We start from the raw sequence: 20,125 nt of genomic DNA on the forward strand, positions 1-20,125 counted from the left end.
TTAATACGAAGGATGTAAAGTCTCCATTTTTTTTTAATAGCTGAATAGTATTCCATGGTATACATATACCACAGCTTGTTAATGCATTCCTCAGTTGGTAGGCATTTAGGCTGTTTCCACATTTTGGCGATTGTAAATTGAGCTGCAGTAAACAGTGTAGTACAAGTGTCCTTATGATAAAAGGATTTTTTTTCCTTCTGGGTAGATGCCCAGTAATGGGATTGCTGGATCAAATGGGAGATCTAGCTTGAGTGCTTCGAGGTTTCTCCATACTTCTTTCCAGAAAGGTTGTACTAGTTTGCAGTCCCACCAGCAGTGTAAAAGTGTTCCCTTCTCTCCACATCCAAGCCAGCATCTGCAGTTTTGAGATTTTGTGATGTGGGCCATTCTCACTGCTGGTTAGATGGTATCTCAGGGTGGTTTTGATTTGCATTTCTCTAATACATAGGGATGATGAACATTTTTTCATATGTGTGGTAGCCATTCGTCTGTCTTCTTTAGAGAAGGTTCTATTCATGTCTCTTGCCCATTGATATATGGGATTGTTGGCTTTTTTCATGTGGATTAATTTGAATTCTCTATAGATCCTGGTTATCAAGCTTTTGTCTGATTTAAAATATGCAAATATCCTTTCCCATTGTGTAGGTTGTCTCTTTGCTTTGGTTGTTGTCTCCTTGGCTATACAGAAGCTTTTCAGTTTAATGAAGTCCCATTTGTTTATTTTTGTTGTTGCAATTGCCATGGCAGTCTTCTTCATGAAGTCTTTCCCCAGGCCAATATCTTCCAGTGTTCTTCCTATGCTTTCCTTGAGGATTTTTATTATTTCATGCCTTAAATTTAAATCCTTTATCCATTTTGAATCAATTTTTGTGAGTGGGGAAAGGTGTGGGTCCAGTTTCAGTCTTTTACATGTGGATATCCAGTTCTCCCAACACCATTTATTGAATAGGAAGTCTTTCCCCTAAGGTATGTTCCTGTTTGGTTTATCAAAGATTAGGTGGTTGTAAGACGTTAGTTTCGTTTCCTGGTTTTCTATTCGATTCCAAGTGTCTATGTCTCTATTTTTGTGCCAGTACCATGCTGTCTTGACCACTATGGCTTTGTAATACAGACTAAAATCTGGTATGCTGATGCCCCCAGATTTTATTTTATTACTAAGAATTGCCTTAGCCATACGGGGTTTTTTCTGGTCCATACAAAACACAGAATCATTTTTTCCAAATCTTGAAAGTACGATGTTGGTATGTTAATAGGAATGGCATTAAATAGGTCCGTTGCTTTGTGAAGTATAGACATTTTAACAATGTTGATTCTTCCCATCCATGAGCATGGTGTGTTCTTCCATTTGATAATATCCTCTGCTATTTCCTTTCTGAGGAGTTCATAGTTTTCTTTATAGAGGTCCTTCACCTCCTTCGTTAGGTATATTCCTAGGTATTTCATTTTCTTTGAAACTATGGTGAAGGGAGTTGTGTCCTTAATTAGCTTCTCATCTTGACTGTTATTGGTGTATACAAAGACTACTGACTTGTGGACATTGATTTTATATCCTGAAACATTACTGTATTTTTTGATGACTTCTAGGAGTCTTGTGGTTGAGTCTTCGAGATTCTCTAAGTATAAGATCATGTCATCAGCAAAGAGGGAGAGTTTGACCTCCTCTGCTCCCACTTGGATTCCGTTTATTTCCTTGTCTTGCCTAATTGTATTGGCTAGAACTTCCAGCACTATTTTGAATAGTAAAGGTGACAGAGGACAACCTTGTCTGGTTCCAGTTTTAAGAAGAAAAGCTTTCAGTTTTACTCCATTCAGTAAAATATTAGCTGTGGGTTTGTCAGAGATAGCTTCAATCAGTTTTAGAAATGTGCCACCTATGCCTATACTCTTCAGTGTTCCAATTAGAAAAGGATGCTGGATTTTATCAAATGCTTTTTCTGCATCTATTCAGAGGATCATATGATCTTTATTTTTGCCTCTGTTAATATGGTGGATAATGTTTATGGACTTTCGTATGTTAAACCAGCCTTGCATCCCTGGGATGAAACCTACTTGATCATGATGAATGACTTTTTTGATTATAAGCTGTAATCTATTGGCTAGGATTTTGTTGAGAATTTTTGCATCTATATTCATGAGTGAGATTGGTCTGAAATTCTCCTTTTTGGTTGGGTCTTTTCCTGGTTTTGGTATCAGGGTGATGTTTGCTTCAAGAATGTGTTGGGGAAGATTCCTTCTTCCTTAATTTTTTGTAATAATTTCTGCAGTACAGGAATAAGCTCTTCCTTGAAGGTTTGATAGAATTCTGGTGTGAAGCCATCTGGACCAGGGCATTTTTTGGTTGGAAGATTTTTTATTGTTTCTTTGATCTTGGTACTTGAAATTGGTCTGTTCAGGAGCTCTATTTCTTCCTGGCTCAGTCTAGGGAGAGGGTGTGATTCCAAATATTGATCCATTTCCTTCACATTGTCAAATTTCTGGGCATAGAGTTTCTGGTAGTATCCAGAGATGATCTCTTGTATCTCTGTGGGATCAGTTGTTATTTCCCCTTTATCATTTCTGATTGAGGTTAGTAGAGATTTTACTTTTCTATTTCTCTTTAGTCTGGCCAATGGTTTATCTATTTTATTAATTTTTTCAAAAAACCAACTCCTTGTTTCATTAATTTTCTGAATGATTCTTTTGTTTCCAATTTCATTGATCTCTGATTTGATTTTGGAGATTTCTTCTACTGACATTAGGCTTAGATTGTTTTCTTTTTCCTACTCCATAAGATGGCTTGAGAGTTTGTTGATGCACTCTCTTTGTGTTTTTCGAATGTAGGCATCTAAAGTGATAAATTTTCCTCTCAGAACTGCTTTTGCAGTATCCCACAGGTTTTGGTAGCTTGTGTCTTCATTGTCGTTATGCTCAAGGAAGTTACTAATTTCCTGTTTTATTTCTTCCTGCACCCATCTGTTATTCAACAGAAGATTGTTTAATTTCCATGTCTTTGTGTGGGGTCGAACGTTTTTGTTAGAGTTGAGTTCCACCCTTAGTGCCTTATGATCTGAAAAGATACAAGGTAAAATTTCAATTCTTTTTATTCTGTTGATATTTGTTTTGTGTCCCAGGTTATGATCTATTTTGGAGAATGTTCCATGGGGTGATGAGAAGAATGTGTACTCTTTATCTTTGGGATGGAGTGTTCTATATGCGTCTATCAAGCACAGTTGTTCTAGGGTCTCATTTAAATCTCTTATATCTTTGTTTAATTTCTGTTTAGAGGATCTGTCCAGCTCCTCGTAAGAGGACTGTTAAAGTCCCCTGTTATGATGGTATTATTGGATATCATATTGCTCAGACTGAGTAAGGTCTGTTTCAAGAATCTGGGAGCATTTAAACTGGGTGCATAAATATTTAGAATTGAAACGTCGTCTTGTTGTATTTTTCCCTTGACCAATATAAAGTGACCATCTTTGTCTTTTTGGACGTCAGTTGCTTTAAATCCACATGTATCTGAACATAAGATCGCAACTCCTCTTTTCTTCTGAATTGCATTTGCCTGAAAAATTGTCTTCTAACCCTTGACTTGGAGCTTTAATTTGTCTTTTGAAGCCAGGTGTATTTCTTACAGACAGGAAATGGATGGCTTGTGTTTTTTAATCCAGTCAGCCAATCTATGTCTCTTGAGTGGGGAATTCAAGCCATTAACATTTATTGAGATAATTGATAAGTGTGGTAGTATTCTATTCGTCTTATTTGGTGAGAGTCCATTGCTTAGTTTTATCTTTTGCATCAGTGTGGAGGTTTGGTTCTGTCCTTTAATTTCTGAGTTCTTACTTTGCTGCTGATCCATCGTGGTGGTCAGTGTGCAGAACAGGTTGAAGTATTTCCTGTAGAGCTGGTCTTGTTGTGGTGAATTTCCTCAATGTTTGTATATCCATAAATGATTTGCTTTCTCTGTCAATTTTCAAGCTTAGCTTAGCAGGGTACAAAATTCTGGCCTGGAAATTGTTCTGTTTAAGTAGATTAAAGGTAGATGACCATTGTCTTCTTGCTTGGAAAGTTTGATTAGAGAAGTCTGCAGTCACTTGGATGGATTTGTCCCTGTAGGTCAACTGGCGCTTATTCCTAGCAGCTTGCAGAATCTTTTCTTTTGTCTTGACTTTGGACAGGTTCCTCGCAATGTGTCTTGGAGAAGCTCGGTTAGAGTTGAGGCGACATGGGGTCCGATATCCCTCTGATAGCAGTGTGTCAGAATCTTTGGTGGCATTTGGGAAATTTTCTTTTATAATATTCTCTAGTATGACTTCCATTCCTCTGCAGCATTCTTCTTCCCACTTCTGGGATTCCTATAACTCGTATGTTGAAACACTTCATAAGGTCCCATAATTCTGACAGTGAATATTCTGCTTTCTCTCTCTTCTTTTCTGTCTCTTTTACTATCTGAGTTATCTCAGGAACTTTGTGTTCTACTTCTGAAATTCTTTGTTCTGCATGGTCTAACCTGTTGCTGATACTTTCCATTGCATCTTTAAGTTCCCTAATTGACTGCTTCAGTTCCTTCAGCTCTGCTATATCCTTTCTGTATTATTCATATCGTTCATCTCTTATTTGTCTCTGTTTTTGGATTTCCTTTTGGTTATTTTCCTCTTTTAGCAGTTTCCTTCATTGTTTCCATCATTTCCTTCATTGTTTCCATCATGTGTATTCTAAATTCCCTTTCTGTCATTCCTAACATTTCTTTATTGGGAGAATCCTCTGCAGTAGCTACCTCATGGACCCTTGGTGGGGTTGTTCTGGACTGGTTCTTCATGTTGCTTGGAGTTTTCTGCTGATTCTTCCTCATGAGTGATTTCTTTTATCTGTTTCCTTTTTCCCATTTTCCTGTCACTTCCTCTTGCTCTTTAAGTTCCCGTGCCTGTGGACTAAGGTTTCGATGAGTCCTTTTGGTATAGGATCAGAAGGATGAGAAGGGTGAAAAGTAAGAAGGGATGAATGAAAGAAGGAAAGAACGAAAAGACAATAGAGAAAGGAAAGGGGGTGGGTAAAAGGAATATTGACAAAAAGAAGAGAGGCACAGAAAGAGGGAGACAGAGCAATATAGGTGTACAGTAGGGTACTTTGACACAACTTAAAAAACCCCAACCTCTGGAGGTGCCCAGTTGGGTGGTTCCCTTGAGGTCAGCAACTCTTTGCTAACCTGATCAGACACAATACCCCACCTCTACCAAGTAGAGAGGAAAGACAAAAATGCTATAAATCAAACCAAAACAAGCAAACAGATAACTTTACGGGATAAAATTGGGTGAAAAACCATATAATAGGGGTAGAAACACTAGCAAAAATGAAGTTCTAGTTATTAAAAAGGGCTGCAATGGGAAATTTTTTTATTTAGAAAACTGGAGAAAGAAAAGAAAAAATCTGTACGGAAAATGTTGTAATTAAAAAACAAAGCAAACAACATCAAAATAAACAGAAAACAAAAAAAAAACAACAAACAAAAACAAAGCAGTATATATATCTTGTTGAATATTGTCTGGGCAACACGTGGTCTTCTGGGGTATGAGATGTTAATCACAGTGCTGATACGACTCGAGGCTACTGATTTCTCAAACCCCACAGGGTAGACACCCTAAGTCTCTCTTCAGCCTTCTTAAAAGGCACCTTAATCTTCTAACTTGCTAAGCAGAAGCTTTCCCAGGAAAGTGCTTGTCACTGGAATCACTGGTGAAGTAGCTATCCACTTACCCATTGTGCCAAAACCGGTCTCACTCTGCCCCTGAGGGTTAGGTCTGTAAGGCGACTCAGACCCCGCTTTTAGGCTGCTGAGTCTCTAGGTTACTATATACCGCCCAATCCTTGCTCTACAACCCCTAGGGTGGACCTTGTTGGGGCAATTCTCTCACAATGGCTCCCTGCAGCCCACAGCCAAACACTATTAGCTCCGTCTGTCCAGCTCAGCGGCTCAGTCTGGGGTCCCAGACAATGCCCAAAGTTCTCTGCACTCCCGCTCAAGCTCTCCCCAAGGCAGTTCAACTGAGTGCCATGTCCAAAACCCCAAAAAGGTTCACAGGTAAGACCTTTCCGGTTTGCAGTCTCGCTGCTACTGCACTAACAGCTGTCTGCTGGATTAGACCAATCGAACACACGTGATTACTTGCCAGTTTTCCACTGTTTTTGTCCTCCTCTTGGGATCCAGAAGTCTCTCACTGACTCCTTGTATCCTCAAAGGGATGATTATAGGCAGATCCCACCAGCCAGAGATGCCTGGAGTCTTATCTCCCCAGACTCACAGTGCCCAGATGCAAGGAAGCTGTTACTCGGCCGCCATCTTGCTCTCCACCCAAATTCAGACAACTTTTTAAGAATAGTTTCTAAATGTGATGAAATTCCAAACTTAATGTATTCTTCAAGACTTTCTTGATCTTTATTCAACAAACTGTTTTCAGTGCTTGCTCAGGACTGACTTCGTATGACTGCCCAATTACCTTCGTTTGCCTCTGGATTCTAAAAGACATGTATAAGGAAACCCCCAAAATAAAGTATATAAGAACTACCACTATGTATATGTGTGTGTGTGTGTGTGTGTGTGTGTGTGTAAAATACAGACATTCTTAAGAAATAAATTAAGGTCTCTGTTGTTCAGTTTTACAGAACACACTTTTGAGGACTTTGCTTATCATAATATTGCTTACTAGGGACTCTTAAAAGATCTACCGTACTACAACACAACAAACTATTTTAAAACATGGTTTTCTTGTTTTCCTCTCGTGTGGGCCTATAGTTGTTCATCTACTAATTTCAACTTAGTATTGGGTAAATAGGGTGCTTCCTTCTCCATATTCAAGATACTTTACTTAGAAGAATATTATCCATAACCACCCAGGTAAACACAAAGGATGCAAAGTCTCCATCTTTTTTGGCTGAATAGCGTTCCATGGTATGCACATGTCACAGTTTACTGATACATTCATGGGTTGATGGGCTTGTGGGTTGTTTCCAGCTCCTTTTGATTATGAATTTAGCTGCTATAAACATTCAAATGTAAATGTCCTTATAAGTAAAATGATTTTCTTTCTCCTGGGTTATTTAATCCCTAGTAATGGGATTACAAGGTCAAATGGAAGGTTTACATTTAGCACTTTGAAGATTGTCCTTCTTTCCAAAACGGCTGAACTAGTTTTCAATCCCACCAACAGTGCATAAGTGATTCCCCACACACACACACCCTCACCAGGATCTACAGCTTTGGGACCTTGTGATGTGTGCTTTTCTCACTGGTGTTAGGTGTTTCTCAAAGTGGTTTTTATTTGCATTTCTCTGATGCTTAGGGACAGTGAGCAATGTTTCATGTGCTTGTTGGCCATTTGTCCTCTTGGGAAAATATTCTGTGCATGTGTCTTACCCCATGATTAATGGGGTTGGTTACTTTTGTTTGATTTGCTTAAATTCTTCATAGATTAGCCCTTTGTCAGGTTCTTAACATAAAAATATCTTCTCCCATTCCCAGGGTTTTCTGTTTGTTTTATTGACTGTGTCTTTAGCTGTGAAGAAGCTTTTTGACTTGATCAGGTCCCATTTATTTATTTTTGTTTTCAAAGAATCTTAAGTCTTTTCTACAGTATAAATGGAAGAACAAAGGGCTAAGAATATTGAAGACATTTCTAAAAATGAAAAATAAGACATAAGTCATGATAAATAAGATACTATTGTTTCTGCAAATTGATACATTGACCAAATGGATCAAAACTGCTCCCAAAGAGATCATCACATACCTGGTCACTGGAAGTCCCAAAGAGGGACTTTGTAGACTAATGGGGGAAGGATGAGGAAAAAGTGTATTTACTGCCCATCTCGTAACACTCAAAAATATTGATTCCATCAAGAGATAAGTGGATTTGTAAATTGTAAATATACGCAATGAAATACTATTCAGCCTTTAAAAATGTCGTTTGTGACAATTGGATGAACCTAGGAGACATCATGTTAAGTGAAAGAAGCCATACTTACAGAGAAAAATAACACATAATCTCTTCTATACATGAAATCTAAAGAAGTCAAACTCATTTAAGTGGAAAAGGGAATGGTAGTTACCATTCTACTGGGAGGTAGAAGGGTGCTGTGTTTTAATTACATTGAAAGAATTTCTTTTGGCAAAACATAGCTGAAAGTAGTAAATGGTGGCACAGTTTATTTGCCATTTGTCTAAATTGAAACAAGGTCAAGAATAAGATGAGTTAGAAAAGAAATTCAGTATCTTATAGCCAACTCTGTTTATGTCTGGCTTATCCTTAACTTCCTTGACTTTAGTATTCAAATAACTAAGAGGTAGTTTTGCCTAGAGTAGTGTTCTCCATCTCTTCAGCTTTTCTATTTTAGCCTACCTTTACTTCTTACATTTGTAATAAATGAAAATGCCAAATTACTTTTTGAACTGGAATAGAAGTTTTATACTAAATATCTATTTCTGTACAGTGTATTGGTATTTTTCAGCTAAAATTCTTCTCATAATAGATATAATGTCAAAATAAGATATGTTTTAAATAAGGTAGGCTTTTAAATTAAAATCAATAGTGCATTTCTCATAAAACAAAATAAGTCTAAGAAATCCTTCAGATCTTATTTCTAAATATAAACATTATTTCCATAGGTCTTAGAAAGTAATTTTTATTGCCCAATGGAATACTAAAATGGTGTGGCAATCATATCTGAAAATAAATGGTCTATTATATGCTCATATTGCAATGTATCCAGTTATTAGAGTACAAAATTCACATCAGAAGATGTTATACCTTAATTAGATTCATAAATAAGCTATGTGATACATTATTTATTACAGATTCCTCAGATTCATTTCCCTCAAGCAGGGCATATAGTTTTGCGTCCTGAAACTTGCTTATTCTTTTCTCCTTCACAAACCACTCTTCCTATTCCCTCTCCCTTATGGATACATATACGGGTCACGGGCTCACACACATACATGATTATCTTTGAACTCATGCTTATTTTCTGTAATCCTTTTGTGATGTCTTTTTTTCATACCTTTCTAATTTTCATTGATTCTTTTTAGCAACTAGTGTCTTGTAGTTGACTTTTAAATTATGTGACTATAATATGAAGCAACATAACAGAGAAACACTGACTGTAGCTTAGTGTTCAATACTTGAAATGTATTGCCCCTTACTACTTTCATTCCCGTGAACAAGTACTTAGCCATTCTGTCTAAGAATGGAGAATCCAGAATGCAATTTGAGATTTGGAGGGTTTGCACGCTAAAGCATATAGTATTACAGCAGATATTTCATAGCTTAGCAATAATAATTAGTGTTAATATATATCAAGAACCTTGAGAAGTTTGAGAGTTTATCTGGCAGGCTAACACGTTGACTTGTCATACTTTCCTGGATGTTGACAGAAAGCAAGATTGTGGTGTAAGAGACAAAGAAAAGCTAATTACTCACAGAAATAGCAGTAGCCAGATTAAACAATTTTGCAAATTCCTAAGCCCACATTTCCACAGGGCAGTGTGAAGAGGAACAGGTAGCACCTACATGCATAGTGGTTTGTGTTATTGGAGAGGAATCCTGGATTTAAGGAACCTAATCATAATAAGTAGTAAGACTATCTAACTTATGCCCTGGCTTATCATTCTGTACAATAACAAATCTATTTGCTTAGGATGTAGATCCTACCTCTGTCTTCTAATACTATTCATTATACAAATACCTGTGAAAAGACAGATTGGTACAAAGGTTTTTGATTAGTACTTGTATCTCAGAGTGCTTAATCTTGTATTTTTTCTGCTTGAAAATCACCTGTTATTTTCACTACCCTTAAAAGAAAATCCAATCTCCCTATCTTGGCCTAAAAGACTCTGAACGATCAGTACCTTCATCTATACCTCTACCCCAGCCTTTTATCTTCCATACCCACCAACAGCCTTTGCATTAGTACTTCCTCTGCCTCATATGTTCTCCCTCCAGATTATCACCCGGCTGGCTCCTTGGCATTCACGATTGTGCTCAGATCAAATGTGAGAGCAAGACGTTATCTAAGTTTCTGCTGTAAAGTAACCCCACAGTCTGTCATTTCACTCTCTTATTATTTTGTTGTTTATTGTCTACCTCTGCCTCCCACCTCACGCTACCACATGAAATGTAAATTTGTTTTAGAGTACTTGCCAGAGCACTTTGCTCAATCTCACAAGCTCTTTCTTCTTCTCTCTTGTCCTTACAAGGGTATCATTGAGTAGTTTCTTAGTATTTACTGAATGAATGGATGAATACATGAGTTAATATTGCCTCTACTTCTATGCTTTTTGTTCCTCCTCTTTTCCTTGTACTTTTCCATTCACTATTCTAGTCAGAAATACTAAATTTTATTATGTGATTTTCAATGAAGATCTTGTACTATCTCCAGGATTTTAAAAACAAAGAATACTGCACTAAAGAAGAAATAAAAGCCTCCTCTCAATAATAATAAGCTACCTATTAGTTACAGTTTGTTATATACTTTTCTATTTAATACCATTGATTATAAACTAGCTTGGTTTTATTGGGATAAAATACAATCTCTACAAGAGATTATAATAGGGTGCCATGCTATTTGTTGGTACTTACAAAAATCTATTTTTACCAGCTAATTCCCATTAATGTCATATGAGAGGCATGTCTTGAATTATAAATAAAACTTAGGAAATAAAAAAGTTAGCTAATTAGAAATCTGTTGAGATCATCTTCTGACTAGCATACTATCATTTGCTTCTGAAATGCTATTTGTTTGGTTTTCTCTATGATGTTTCTCTCTATATAAGAAAATTTCATATATGATAGTAATATAAAGTAGCCGTTACAAGATTTCAGCTCTTTTCTATCATTTCTTTAGCTATTTTTCTTATAATTAATAATTTACTTAGCAGAGGACATATTGAAAATGAATATAGTTCCTAGATACACTTTTGGAAATGCATATGGGAAAGCAGTTTGATTAAATGCTCTTTATTTTCATGTGGGTAAATAATACATAGTATTATATTTAATAAGGATTTATGTACGTATTTTTTTAAATTGTGTTACTAGTATCAGGACTGTTATCTAAAAGATACTCAATCACAATTCTACCTGGAGTATATTTTGAGATTCATAATTTTCCATTTTCTTACAGAATTACTGTGGTTAAAATTGATCAGTTTTCAAATTTGTTTTTTGTAATAGCAAGCAATAAAAGAGAACATCAGAAAGAGAGAAGCAGAGGAAAAAGAGAAACGTGCTAGAATAGCTAAAGAATTAGCAGAGAAAGAGAGACTTGAACGCCAGCAAAAGAAAAAGCGCTTATTAGAAATGAAGACTGGTGAGTACTATCAAATTTGGTATTTATTCCATGTACACTTGAGATTTATTCTGACTACTTTGTTATCACTGTAGTGTATATGTTTAGAAATTATGATCACTTGTTTCTGTAATTAAGCCATAGAGCAATTCTTTCTTTATGGGCCTTCCCTCCCTTTTGTTTGCCAACAAGTTGCGTCTTTATTCCAATGCTAGTCACAGGTGACTTGGTCCTCGGCTGTCCTCTTCAGTGTCCGTATATTTGCCTTTCTTTGAGTACTGATTTGATAACCAATTGTAAAATGTCAATTAATAAATTAACAACTATAAGAAATGGACTATGGAAAATTCTATAGGACAGGTAACCTGGTTTCTTCAACAAAAAATCTGAGGAGAGAAAACAGGGATGGAGGGAAAACATTGATTAAAAGAGACGTAAGAGGGACAAAGGGAGTGGGGTGGGGCCTTGGTGTGTGTAACACTTTATGGGGGCAAGACATGATTGCAAGAGGGACTTTACCTAACAATTGCAATCAGTGTAACCTGGCTTATTGTACCCTCAATGAATCCCCAACAATAAAAAAAAAAAAAAAAAAAGAGAGAGACATAAAAGACCGATAACCAGTTGTGATATATAGAATTTATATGTGTTCTAATACCAATAATCATTGTAGAAAAAGCAATTAGAAAAAGGTGGATACTGTATTTTCTTGTACACTTGCCAGTATTGTTATTAGTATGTCAATATGTTTTAGAGCAGTGGTTCTCAACCTTCCTAATGCCATGGCCCTTTAATACAGTTCCTGTGGGTCACGACCCACAGGTTGAGAACTGCTGTTTTAGAGTATCTTTTAGAGATTTATACTGAAATTTTACACAAAAATATGCATATATATTTTATTTTATTTTTTATTATTTTTTTATTATTAAATCATAGCTGTGTACATTAATGCGATCATGGGGCACCATACACTGGTTTTATAAACAGTTTGACACATTTACATCACACTGGTTAATATAGCCTTCCTGGCATTTTCTTAGTTATTGCGTTAAGACAATTATATTCTCCATTTACTAAGTTTCACATGTATCCTTGTAAGATGCACCAGAGGTGTAATCCCACCAATCACCCTCCTCTGCCCATCCTCCCCTCTTCCTCTTCTCCCTCTCCCCCTTCCCCATATTCTTAGGTTATAACTGGGTTACAGCTTTCATATGAAAGCCATAAATTAGTTTCATAGTAGGGCTGAGTACATTGGATACTTTTTCTTCCATTCTTGAGATACTTTACTAAGAAGAATATGTTCCAGCTCCATCCATGTAAACATGAAAGAGGCAAAGTCTCCATCTTTCTTTAAGGCTGCATAATATTCCATGGTGTATATATACCACAAATTATTAATCCATTCGTGGATCGATGGGCACTTGGGCCTTTTCCATGACTTAGCAATTATGAATTGGGCTGCAATAAACATTCTGGTACAAATATCTTTGTTATGATGTGATTTTTGGTCTTCTGGTTATATACCTAGTAGAGGAATTATAGGATTGAATGGCAGATCTATTTTGAGATCTCTAAGTGTTCTTCAAACATCTTTCCAAAAGGAATGTATTTATTTGCATTCCCACCAGCAGTGTAGAAGTGTTCCCTTTTCTCCACATCCATGCCAACATCTCTGCTCTTGAGATTTTGTGATATGGGCTAATCTTACTGGAGTTAGATGATATCTCAAAGTAGTTTTTGATTTGCATTTCTCTGATGATTAAAGATGATGAGCATTTTTTCGTATGTCTGTAGGCCGTGCGCCTGTCTTCTTCAGAGAAGTTTCTCTTCAAGTCCCTTGCCCAGCCCGCAATGGGATCACTTGTTCTTTTCTTGCTTATACGTTTGAGTTCTCTGTGGACTCTGGTTATTAAACCTTTGTCAGAGACATAACCTGCAAATATCTTCTCCCATTCTGAGGGCTGTTTGCTTGCTTTACTTACTGTGTTCTTGGCTGTGCAGAAGCTTTTTAGTTTGATCAGGTCATATATATTTTAAAAAGCTAAAAGATACCACTAATTTAAAAGCAAAATGATTAAGTAAATTGTAGTTACATTTTCACTCTCTGAAAATTCTGGCTCTTCCACATCCAAACCACTAAGGATTGCAGAAGGCTTTAATTAAAATCTATCAGCTTCACAGCTAAATCACCATGGTTTACAATTCAGGGCTGCAAATTCACCTAAGGTGTACCCAGGGAGAGAGAGAGATGCCTACTTTGCCTTCTTTTCTTTCAATCTTACAGGCATATTTTATGTTTAATAAAGCAAACTGGGTACCTTAATGTATTGCACTTATTTTTTGTAGGGAAAAAAAATCATCTAAGCATAATTCCTTGTTTATGTTTGAAATTCAGGTAATATTCTCAGAAACATCTTAAAGTTTTGACAAAAATGGAGATTAGAAAGGTTTAGCACTGATTTTAAAACATGCTTCTATAAATAATTTAAAACTAATATATTATTGCCTAATTTACAGAGCATTTTTGTATTTGAATATTAGCTCTTTTAGTGTCAGCTACAGAGTGATCTAAATTAGTTACTAGATGGCAGATGGGCTATTTGTTTGTGGTTTCTGTCCAAGGTTCTGATCACATGAAGCTTTTCAGAAATTCTGTGAGATCAATTTGAAAAGTTGAAAGCTTAACACACAAAAATTTTAATAAAACTTCCAATGTAATATCAATAAAGTTTAAATTATATTTCTCCTAAATAAAAGTTCCATTTTTAAGAACAGAAAAATTAGCTGGGCATGGTGGCATGTCCCTCAGCTAGTCGGGAGGCTGAGTCAAGAGGATGAATTGGGAAGTTTGAGGTTGTAGTGAGCTGTGATGACTTCAGTGCACTCTAAGTGGGGCGATAGAGTGAGACTGGAAGACTCTCAAAATAAAAAAAATAGGACAAATTTATTTTATTTTCTAAACTTAAAATGATGCCTTTACATTATATATAGTAGGAAACATCTAAAAAGCAGTAGATCCAAATACCATTACCCATAAACTCCCTATACAAAGAATCACTGTTAACATTTTGGTATGTTTTCCTTTTAGTTTTTTTCAAGTTTAATATTTCCTATTTTCTATGCTTCAAGTAAATATGTGGTTTAGTATCTCACTGTGTCTTGTTGAACTTTTCAATGTTTTATGCTATTCATAATTTATCATATTTAATTTGTGATTTTTACTATTTATTTCATTGAATCCCTGGCTGTGCCATTTCTAACTTTTATTAGTGCATAATAAAAGTAGTAGTTATTTCTGACTTTCCAGTAATTATTTTCAGTAGTTATTTCTGACTTTTCAACGTGATAAATATATTTATCTGTAAATAATTAGAAAATCCTTATAATTATTTTATTCTGATACGAAAGGAAAGCATTAGAATTTTTAAGCCTTTTGATGTATATTGCCAAATTGATTCTCAAAAGTGTTGTTCTAATTTCCCCAATATTCAAGATTGTGTTATGATTGTGCCTTGGTTGGATATTTTATTAATTTTTTTAAGATTTTTGCTAATTAATAGATTAAGAAGTAATGTTTCAAATCTTAATTTGCATTTCTGTGAGTACTACTGAAGTCACACATTTTAAAAAGTGTTCATAGTCCATTTATTTGTATTTCCTCTTTAGTGAATGGTTTTTTCCTAGCCTTTTTGTTATGTATTTATATAACTTAGCTCATTATGCATTAATATTTAGACATCTTCCAATTTGGCTTTTTATTTTTATATCTTGACACATATAAAAATGTTTCATTTTTGTTCTGTAACATTTTATTTTAATCTTTGCCTTCGTGATTTTTTTCTATCACCTTTAAGTTTTTAAAATCATCCTTCCCGAATTTTCATATTAACCTCAATTTTTTCCAGTTTTAATAATTCATAATACAATACTGATGCACATACATAATTGTAATTCTTCCTTAATTATTTATATATTTTATAAATAGGTTTTAATATATTAGAACAGCTTTATTTTACCAAAGCTGTTCTAATATTTCTCAATCATTTATGGTTAATAATTGATTTATATTGCTTTAAGTTAGGTAATTTTATATTTGAATATTTTCAATTTTAAAAATAAATTTAAAGGGGTGGTGCCTGTGGCTCAGTGAGTAGGGCTCTGGCCCCATATACCGAAGGTGGTGGGTTCGAACCCATCCCTGGCCAACCTAAAACAACAACAACAAAAAAAAATAGCAGGGTATTGTGGCAGGTACCTGTGGTCCCAGCCACTCGGGAGGCTGAGGCAGGAGAATTGCCTAAGCCCAGGAGCTGGAGGTTGCTGTGAGCTGTGATGCCACCACACTCTACTGAGGGCGACAAAGTGAGACTCTATCTCTAAAAAATAATAATAATATAAATAAATGAATAAATAAATAGATAAATTTAAAGCAATGTTTGATTGTATCTTTTGTTAATCGTGGAGCTCATCTTATTTGATCCATTAAATTATTTTATCATAAGTGAGTCTCAAATAAATTTAAGATCCTTACCAATAAGACTTCCGAAAGCCTTTAATATGCTGAGGTGCAGAGGTAACATATATTTTAACATTTTTCAAGAGAATGTCCTAGAGAACATAGTCTGGGTAACACTGGTTTATATAAATGACATTGAAGTAAATAGATACTTTAAAAGTAATCTGTAAACTGAATAAATATGTTATATATGAATGTTCTATAGATATAATTAGAGTCACTTCACAAAAGATGCTGAAACAAAGCTATGATATAGAAAGCTACTTTTGAGATGTCTGCTTTTGGAAACATCTGAAAAATCTGGAAATCAGCTTTGGATTTTATTTTTCTTGTAGACCATTATATTGTAAAGAATCCGGGGATAATATCCCAAATTTCATAGCAGGTCAACATATCTTTTTCTCACCAAAGTGAAATCCTCTTCTAAAACCCCAATAAATGATGATTATTCTGAATGGTCCTAAATTTCCTTTAAAGGTAATAATTATTAATGTAGAAGGACAAACTATTCAGTCTCTTAAAGTAGCTGCTTTAGTCAAATAAGTTCATGTTATTATGCACTTATGTTTGTACCTTTTTTAATTTTTAATTTTAAAATTTTTAATTTAAAAATATTATAAACATGCAGTCTCCTTTTTCCATATTATATGTAAATTATGCTTTTTGTCAAATCATAATATAATGTTCACAACATTTGAAACCTTTATGAAATATAAATTACTAAAGTACTATGTATAATTAGCACTTAATTACCAAAAGTATTCTTATGTAAAATGTCATTTTTTGTACCTTTAAATGAATACATTGAATTTTGTGCGTTCCTCAATATTTGACAAATATAAAATTCATTAAAGAAATTGCATAATTATAAAAATACAATAGAATCTCCTTTGTTGACTGCCTCCTCGATTTGACCTAATTTCTGGAGACTGGATATGTACCATATGTACATATTAGTACAGTAGGCCTAGTTCCTTATGTTGACCAGTCTTGTATAGTCCCTCAAGTGGTCATTTTACAGAAGTTCTACTGTAGGTGTTATGGTTTTCTATTATTTTATTTAGAAAAGAAATTTAATAGCTAGGCTTTGCTTTTTATTGCAACTAATAGGTTGCAATCCCAGAAACTATATGCTGGGATTATAGCAATAAATAAGAATAAGTAAGGTTCTTTCTGTAATGAAGTTTAAAATTCTCATGAGTGTATCAGGTAACTCAATATATAAGATAATTCCAGATAATAATCTGTAGGAAGTAAAATGAGATGTAGACTGTATGGGGTAGTGGTTGTGGTGACAAAATTTGGTCTTAGAGAGCTAATGAGACTATTAACATGTATCAAACTTATAATATAAAATATTGGTTAATAGAAATTCTAGACATTGATAGAATTTGCAACCAATATATTTTGTTTTAGATAAGCAGATCATATTTATATGCTGTACTATATGTGCTAATGTAATATGTTTTTTAAACATCTTATTGTGCAAATCAAATAGAATTTTATATAATTATTCTTTGCAGGTGTTGTGTTCTACCAAGGAACATAGAATGGCTCAAATCTTTGTAGAAATTGCAGCCTGGCTTTCCCAGTCTTCAAAAATAAGAGTGGGGGGTGGCACCTGTGGCTCAGTCGGTAAGGTGCCGGCCCCATATACCGAGGGTGACGGGTTCAAACCCGGCCCCTGCCAAACTGCAACCAAAAAATAGCCGGGCGTTGTGGCGGGTGCCTGTAGTCCCAGCTACTTGGGAGGCTGAGGCAAGAGAATTGCTTAAGCCCAGGAGTTGGAGGTTGCTGTGAGCTATGTGAGGCCACGGCACCCTACCGAGGGCCATAAAGTGAGACTCTGTCTCTACAAAAAAAAATAAAAAATAAAAAAAAATAAGAGTGGGAAAGCCAAGCTGGAAAGGTGAATTATTGAATTTACATTAGTATTTTGTTACCTCTAGTAACATTTTGCACCGGGTACTTTTTGTTTTAAGTTATTTTTGTTTGTAAGGCACATACCTCTGAATGATAGAGAAAAGTCTTGGCATAACTCTGCCAGAAACCCATAGGGAGCTTCTTTCCATATATTTTCATGACTTCAGTATTTCCTCCATGCAAATAAGAACTGAGTTTTTTCATAGTTGTACAAATTCTTGTCTCGCCACCTGAGGTAGCACAGTAAATTAAATCCCTCTTCTTTCTTACCCATCATAAATCATTACTTGCCCTTGGCAAGAGAGCTAGCAACTATCTTCAACACCATTATTTATTATCACTGTCATTTCAGAATGTGATTTTTGTTAATAGAATGAAAATATAGATAAAATAGTGGGCTACGTTTATCCAAGAAGAAAAATGAAGCATTAACAGTCCTTTTGAGCTTCAAAACTAAGAAGGAATGGAATCTCTTGTTATTGTCAACCTAAAAATAATCAAAAGGGTCAGAAAGGTCTGCCAGGGAAAGCAGTGTTCCAAAATATAGCCTTTTGGCATTGTTTATATACACGAAGTTTGGGGAAGTTTAACACAACATTAGCATCTTTCTATGTAATGCTTAATGCATAGTTACAGCAATGTGATTTATCCAGGTGGTCTTTTTCATTAGGGAAATGTACATTTAACATTCCACACTGGAGATGTAACTGTCAGGGGTCATAAGTCCCACTTGGTCTGAGAGAGGTTCAGGAAAATAAAGGCAGTTAATCTGTAGCAGAAATCAGTGATTGGAATGGCAGGGGCCGGGGGTGTTTGATATCTGGTCTCTCCTAGTCATTTACAGAACAAGAATAATGAGGACGAGATGTAAACTAATATCTAGGAAGCAGAATTGCTAACGTACTATGTGACTCAGTTTCCAGGCTTAACTTCCTGTTGGTATAATCAGTTTAGAGGATCCAGAAATTTCATTTTCTTATCCATTATCATCTTGTAGTGTTAATACTTCTAATTAGGTTTTTCATTTTTTTTTTAAATTATGAGCTTAAAGGTTTCTTAAATATTCACATACACAGTTTTGGTTATTTCTCTTGAAAGATTTGGTATTACATAAACAAGCCAATTACATTTTTATGATGTCATTCATGAATACATTTTCTATGGTTAATGTTGAAATTTGAGCTATTTCAATTTCAAAAATATATGAAGTATTAAATATCTAATATAGAAACTTGTAAGCATAAATGCTAGTATTTATTTATTTGTTTAAAGTATGTTTAAATATTTTTATGTGTAATTATTTCTGCTAATACAAATAGTAATAGAAATTTTATGTGATTATGTACAAGTTTTTTCTAAACTCCATTTCTGTTTATTAAACATGGACATAAATAGGGCATTTGATAATAGAATTCAAATATTATGCTTTAAGACTTCCTGAGTATGTAAGTTGATTCTCATAATTTTTAAATAGCACATCAGAATGGCCTTGAAATGGACCCAATGTTGTGTAATTATGTTTTGTGGGGGAAATAAATAAGAGCTTATTTAATGGAGCAATAAAAACTATATGAGCGTCTTCTATATTTTAGTCTTTAGGTTACAATTTGTGTATTATTTATTAGACTTAAATGTCTCATTTGGTGCAACTTCAGTCTATTAAATAAAGAGATAATTAGCTTTTAGAAATCTGTTGTTTACCCACATGGCCAAAACTGCTCCTTTGTTTTTCATTCTGCAATTTAGAATAACTAAGCAATTAGGACTCCATTTTAGAGGAAATGCATATTACATAAATACTACTTGGGAATGTCTCTGCCAATCTCAACAGATATGCAATTAATGTTTGTACTTGCTTTCATAAAGGCTTTAACAAGTGCTCCATCTTCGACAGATATTATAAAACTTAGATTATTTCCCATAACTGCATATTTTAGTTTTGTGCAGTACTTTCACTTTTCTGTGTTATTGGCAAATGATGCATATACATAAGCCAATTGTTTTAATAATTTCTCTACATAGAAGGGTAGAACAAATTAAACTACACTGGCTTGGATGTATTTCTCTTTTTCTTTCCCCCATCTTTTATAGAATAGTAAATATCAACAACTACAGCTACTAATATTTATTGTCCACATATTATTTGCTAGGCTCTGCCTATGGTTATGATTGCATGTAATGTTTATAAAAATCTTATGAGGCTAATTTTATCAAAAAGTTTGATTTACTTCCACACGATCACAGATTTAACAAGCCATGAAGCCAATACTCAAGTCTTCCAACTAGAGGTCATATTTTTATTAATAACTATTATGTTATTATTCTGAACTTGACAATTTAACCATGGTGCAGGAAAAAGGCACCAGAGCAATT

General features: G+C 34.8%; 1 protein-coding gene across 1 annotated transcript in view; it reads left to right on the plus strand.

Annotated features, from left to right (window-relative positions):
• DIAPH3 (diaphanous related formin 3) overlaps window positions 1–20,125 on the plus strand; it is a 578,378-nt gene that overhangs the window by 399,142 nt on the left and 159,111 nt on the right. The window contains exon 25 of the mRNA XM_053563890.1: window positions 11,196–11,331. Within this exon, the coding sequence (XP_053419865.1) occupies window positions 11,196–11,331 (136 nt within the window). The remainder of the gene's footprint in view (window positions 1–11,195; window positions 11,332–20,125) is intronic.

Source organism: Nycticebus coucang, chromosome 15, assembly GCF_027406575.1.
Source record: "Nycticebus coucang isolate mNycCou1 chromosome 15, mNycCou1.pri, whole genome shotgun sequence".
Lineage (NCBI taxonomy): Eukaryota > Metazoa > Chordata > Mammalia > Primates > Lorisidae > Nycticebus > Nycticebus coucang.